Here is a 5,486-nt window from a genome sequence, read left to right as displayed (position 1 = left end):
TCTCGAAAAAAACCAAAAATAAATAAATAAATAAATAAATAAATAAATAAATAAAAACCAGTTGTTAGGTATAGTGGCACACACCTTTAATCCCAGCACCGAGGGGACAGAGGCAGGTGGATCTCTGTGTGTTTGAGGCCAGCTTGGTCTACATAGCAAATTCCAGGGCAGTCAGATTATATGTATATAAAGAGACCCTGTTTCAAAAACAAACAAAAGGGGCTGGAGAGCTGTTGCAGCAGCTAAGAGCATGTGCTGCTCTTGCAGAGGACTGGAGGATGGCTCCCAACACCCACATAGCGACTCACAACCATCTCTCACCCCAGCTCCAGGGGAGCTTATGCCCTCTTCTGAACTCTGAGGATACAAGGTACAAACGCGGTACATAGAACATAACGGCAAGCAAGAACACTCATACACATAAAGTAAAATAAATAAAAAAATCTCAGTGTGTGTGTGTGTGTGTGTGTGTGTGTGTGTGTATAAACGACTAGGCAACCAGCAGGGCGGAAGGCAGACAGCACCAAAGAAGAACAAAAGAAAATTAAAATCCAACCGCTTGGTGTTTGGCTGTGAACTCTGGGAAGGAATCGATTGGAGCGCTTGAAGCGCTCTGGGAAACTTAACTTGAATAACAAGGAGTCTCGAGATTCTCCAGCAGATGTGTTTGCTATGACGAAAAGAGCTCCGAACTGCTAAAACGGTGTAGCAGAAGGGTCTGAAATTTAAAATCTCCCTTTCCCTAGACGACAAGGGGCAAAAGACAGGGACCCTGTTGGAAGTGATTTCAGCGCGGAATAGGGTGCGCTCTGGGGGTGGGAGGATTGCCACTCTCTGCTGGTAAATGGTAAATTGCTAGTCCCGGCCCTTTCTTGCTTTCTGTTGTTTTTTTTTTTTTTTTTGGGGGGGGGTTGTTTGTTTGTTTGTTTTAAACAGAGTTTCTCTGTATAGTTATGGCTGTCCTGGCTGTTTCTATATACACCAGGTTGGCTTTGGACTCTCACAGAAAAACGCTTGCCTGTTTCTCAGGGCTGAGTTTAAAGGTGTGAGCCACCTCAACCAGTCCTGAGCCATTTCTATTCAGTGCATCAACTACAGTACAAATCCCTGGCCAAGGGTTTGATCCTGGTCTTCCAAATTGACCTGCATCAGAAACGGAAGCCCGGACCAAGACTCTGGTTCTGCCTACTGGACCAATATTTTGTCCTTTCTGTACTTCTACCAATTCAAGAAAAAGTGATCTCGAGAGCTTCTTCTAGCTTTTTCTTGAGGGGACTTAGGAAAACAAAGCATTCACGGTCTGGGGAGCCTGGTAGGAGTTGTGGAGCACGGCGCCACCAAGCTGGCGGGAGCTGGGACAAGAGCCACTCCTGGCGCCTACTGCTATTGCCGGAGGCATAGAGGGCATGGCATCTGCCCAGGGCGGTGCCTGAGGACGGAGGAGCATGCTTGGGGGATCTGCTCGAGAGCCGAGAATGAGAGAACGCTAGCTGACTACGCCCCATTTAAAGGTTGAGGCGTGGCCTACGTCGTAGCCAATGAGTTCCGGGAGGTGCGCACAGACCAGCCAGAATTACGTAATGGTGTAAGGTTCCACCGCCCAGGGCGGGGCCCATAAGCCAAGTTACAGGAAGCATTTTAAGGGTTTGAAAGAAAAAAAAAATCAAGCAAGGGACAGCCCAGGTTTTCTTGTGACTCCGCCCACAGTAGGGCGTGACCAAGGAAACAGCTCACGAAAGTAGGGAAGGTGGAAATTACGTAATGATGCAAGGGGTGGGTCCAGAGCCTCCGGTGGCTCCGCCCCGAGTGTGATCAAGGAGCGTCTCTCCAGACGCCGGACGGTGTCTACGACGATTGGGTACAAAGAGGCCAATGGGGTGATCGCTCCAGGGCGTGGCAGGGGCTCACAGGTTTTAAGAGTAATGCCCAAGAGGCGGGCCAATCCCATGTGACACCGCCCTGGTCCTGGCAAGGATCTCGTCTCTAAGCGCCTCATAGTGTATGCAGGAATTGAGTAATTGTATAAGCGGGGCGGGCTTAGTGTTGGATGGCGACGCCCAGAGCGTAACCAAGGCAGCTAGTCCTCCAGACCAGATTGAGAGAGAATTGCGTAACACGCAAGGGCCAGCTCTTCTTGAGGCTCCTCCCAGGGCGTGGCCAAGAAACGCCTGCTTCGGGCAGTTGTGCTTCGAGGGGGCTGAACTGAGCTGCGGGGTTACGTTAAGTCACGTGATCTAGAGTGGCGCTTCGACAGGGGCTGGAAAATAGGCCGAGCCCTAGTTGGAAAAGGGCAGGGTTTTCTGGGAGGCGGAGCGTGCACAGGACAATCCCTAGGCAGCATACGCTATAGGCCGTAAGTGTGGGCATGCTCCACTGGGCGCGAGCGTGGACGGTTCCCCGTGGGAAGGTTGGTGCCTCTTCTCCCAGATGCTCGGCGGTGCCTGTCGCCTTCAGCAGCAGCCGCAGTAGTGGACAAGGAGCCGAACCGAGGTCAGTCAAGGACACCCGGAGGGTGGGACTCTGCTGGTCCTCTTCACACGCGGCCCGGCTGGCCCCGCCCCTCCCCTGGCTTAGCCCCGCCCCTCCCCTGGCCTCGCCCCTTCTCTCCTTCACCCTCCCCCTTTCTCCATGGTGGCCCCCACTTTCCAGGCCGCTGCCGCTCTCCTATAGCCTTCTTGATGGAGAGGCGACACTCCCAGCAATCGTCTTTTTGCATGGACTCTTCGGCAGCAAAACCAACTTCAACTCCATCGCCAAGGCGATGGTCCAAAGAACCGGCAGGAGGGTGAGCTTCCTGGTGGGGTGGGGCATGGGTAGGCGGGGCCTAAGGGGGAAGTCTGAAGATTGTGGATCTAGCTTCAATCTCTCAAATCTGGGCTCCTGCTGATAAGTGGAAAGTTTCAGTGCACAGTCACCCGGAAAACACCTTCGAAGAGGCCGGGTCTGCAAGGTGCCTTCTAGTTCGTCCATTTATGTTACAGAAAGAAACTCAGGTCACGTGGTTATTTGTGGAGCCTATTACTCTATTACCGTACCAAAGAGCATGCTGGCTGCCAAGCTCACTCAGTACCAGTGACTCCTCCACCCCAACCTTTACCATAAACTTGTCCAGCCCAGGGATTTTCCTTCCCTTCTCCCAGCTTCTCTTTTCTATATAACCCGGTAATTTCAGCAACGCGCTCTCTTGGTTCTCCTGGTCTGAGGCTCCTCTCTAAATCCGAATGCCCACTCCTCTCCATACCTAAAGTTGGGATTTGACCAACACATGCACACCATGGCATACGCTCATGCACACACACTTGCACACACTTATATACATACATTTATATGTATATAGTAAAAATCAAGGAATAAGTCGGATAGCAACTAAAGCCATTCAAGAGTGACCTCTGGCCTCTGCGTGCACATGAAAATGTACACACATGCTCATACACAAACATAATTGTGTCCCCAGGCTCATCTCCCTGACTGCTTCATCGTTTCCCAGGCTTTTCGCTGTCTATAATCAGCGCACCACCATTCCTGTATTCCTATTTCACCCCACACTCCAGGTGTTGACAGTGGATGCTCGGAACCATGGTGACAGTCCCCACAACCCAGATGCAAGCTACGAGGCCATGAGTCAGGACCTTCAGGGCCTCCTGCCACAGCTGGGCCTGGTGCCCTGCGTCCTTGTTGGCCACAGCATGGGAGGAAAGACGGCCATGCTGCTGGCGCTGCAGAGGGTGAGCTGCGTCCCTCTGCGTCCGCTTAATGTACCGGAAGTGCCCAACTGATGATCTGGGACACGTCCGTGCTTTGGGTGGCCAGGCTCCAGCGACCCAGCTGGAGACTCAGTGAGATTCTATCTCATAGCCAGATGTTGTGGAGCGATTGGTTGCTGTAGACATAAGCCCAGTAGGAACCACACCTGGATCATATCTAGGAAGCTACATAGCGGCCATGAAGGCCGCTGATATCCCGGAGAAGGTGCCACACTCCCAGGCCCGAAAACTGGTAGATGCACAACTTAGCGCCACTGTCAAGGTGATACACGCTACCCCCTTCTCCTCACCCCCATGGTGTAGACTAAGACACATGTGGGTCTCACAGAGAACCCCTCACAACTGCTTGGCCCCCCGCAGGACCCAGCCATTCGGAGGTTCCTGCTCACTAACCTGGTGGAGGTAGGCGGGCGCTTCTCTTGGAGAGTGAACTTGGAGACTTTAGCTCAGCACTTGGACAAGATTCTGACCTTCCCACAGCAGCTTGAATCCTACTCGGGGCCAACTCTCTTTCTGATTGGTGGAAATTCTAGATATGTACAGTAAGTCGTTGTAGGGCCAGAGGAAGGGGTGTGCCTTACCACCAGCTGTGGGAGTTCGCTTGGGTCAGGGAGGGCTTGGGTGTGGGCATGGGGTATCTGGGAACCTGGCAATACCACTGGGCACGGAGGCTCCTGCAATTCTCATTCTCTCCTGTTTTCTCTTTCCCTCCCCCCCCCCTCTCGTCCTGATTTGACCTCACTATGGTGGCCAGACCCAGTCACCACTCAGAGATTAGGCGTCTCTTTCCTCAAGCCCAGATTCAGACCGTGCCTAATGCTGGCCACTGGGTCCACAGTGACAAACCCCAAGACTTCATGGATGCCATCAGCAGCTTCTTGGCCTAAGAAATGGCTCCTTGAAAGAGCAGACAGGGAACTCTGGGCTGGCATCTTTGCAACCGGCTGCCTGCTTCTGCATAGATCAATTCAGGTGGGCACTGAGAGGGCCCAGAGGTACAGAGGTCGTCCAACTCTTTAATAAATAAAGGCAGTTCTCTTAAAAGTTCTGGGATCCATTTTCACCACCATCGTCCCCACTGGCTCCGCGAGAGGTGCATCCGGGAGTTCCTGCCGGCGCTTGTGTTCGCTTGGGTCCCCAGCGTGCCCCTGGACTCTCCCTGCAACTGACTCTGTACTCTCTCTCGAACCACCTGCTGCATGTCTTCCTGGGGACAGGAGAGAGAGAGCTGGTTCAAGGCAGTCCCTGCGAACTAAGGGGCGTCTTCCAAACCTCCCAAGTCAGAGGCTCCACCCTACCTCCCAGGCCTCCACTTCCTGCTTCAGCCTCAGTTTCTCCTGCAGGGCTTCCAGCAGCTGAGCCTCCACTGTGCGCAGTCTCTCTCTGCAGGAGTCCAGCTCAGCTTCCACTGCGCGTTTCCTGCAGGCGGCAGGGACAGCAGCAGGGGATTTCTAGTGGCTTTCTTTCGGGGATGTCTGGAGTCCCTTTCCTCTCCTGTAGCAGGAGTGAGTCCCCCCACAACCCCATCTGCGGTTTCTCTCACTTAGCAATGGCTTCATCCCGCTCCAACAGGGCTTGCTCCAGGGAAGGCTCTGCCCGGGTGTCCCCCAGTGCTCCAGCCGCTCGGGATTCTGGGTTCTGTTGGTGGGTAATAGGTGTGGAGGCAGTGATCTGGGGCTGGTCTGAAAAAAAAACCCCACAGCCTTGACCCTGGCCCTAACC

The 5,486-nt window shown here is 53.4% G+C and overlaps 1 protein-coding gene across 2 annotated transcripts; it reads left to right on the top strand.

Moving 5' to 3' along the window:
- Positions 1–2,160: 2,160 nt before the first annotated feature.
- Positions 2,161–4,811, top strand: Abhd11 (abhydrolase domain containing 11). 2 transcript variants are annotated; one of them, XM_005344644.2, is made up of 6 exons: positions 2,161–2,490; positions 2,650–2,785; positions 3,552–3,725; positions 3,856–4,026; positions 4,125–4,306; positions 4,519–4,811. In XM_005344644.2, the coding sequence occupies exons 1-6, from the start codon at positions 2,366–2,368 to the stop codon at positions 4,649–4,651; spliced, it is 921 nt and encodes a 306-aa protein (XP_005344701.1). In that variant the 5' UTR covers positions 2,161–2,365; the 3' UTR covers positions 4,652–4,811. The 2 variants fall into 2 exon arrangements, with proteins under 2 accessions (XP_005344701.1, XP_013205966.1); XM_013350512.2 differs by lacking the exon at positions 3,856–4,026.
- The last annotated feature ends 675 nt before the right edge of the window (positions 4,812–5,486 follow it).

This window comes from Microtus ochrogaster, chromosome 2 (genome assembly GCF_000317375.1).
Source record: "Microtus ochrogaster isolate Prairie Vole_2 chromosome 2, MicOch1.0, whole genome shotgun sequence".
NCBI lineage: Eukaryota > Metazoa > Chordata > Mammalia > Rodentia > Cricetidae > Microtus > Microtus ochrogaster.
The sequence above is the reverse complement of the archived record's forward strand: the minus strand, read 5'-3'. Positions and strand labels throughout refer to the sequence as shown.

What these genes read in the sequence shown, in the direction of transcription:
- Abhd11 (XM_005344644.2), top strand. Translation starts at nt 2,366, where the DNA reads ATGCTCCACTGGGCGCGAGCGTGGACGGTTCCCCGTGGGAAGGTTGGT. An exon ending in TCCAAAGAACCGGCAGGAGG is followed by an intron (nt 2,786 to 3,551) that starts GTGAGCTTCCTG and finishes CCCACACTCCAG; the next exon opens with GTGTTGACAGTGGATGCTCG. An exon ending in GGAAATTCTAGATATGTACA is followed by an intron (nt 4,307 to 4,518) that starts GTAAGTCGTTGT and finishes TATGGTGGCCAG; the next exon opens with ACCCAGTCACCACTCAGAGA.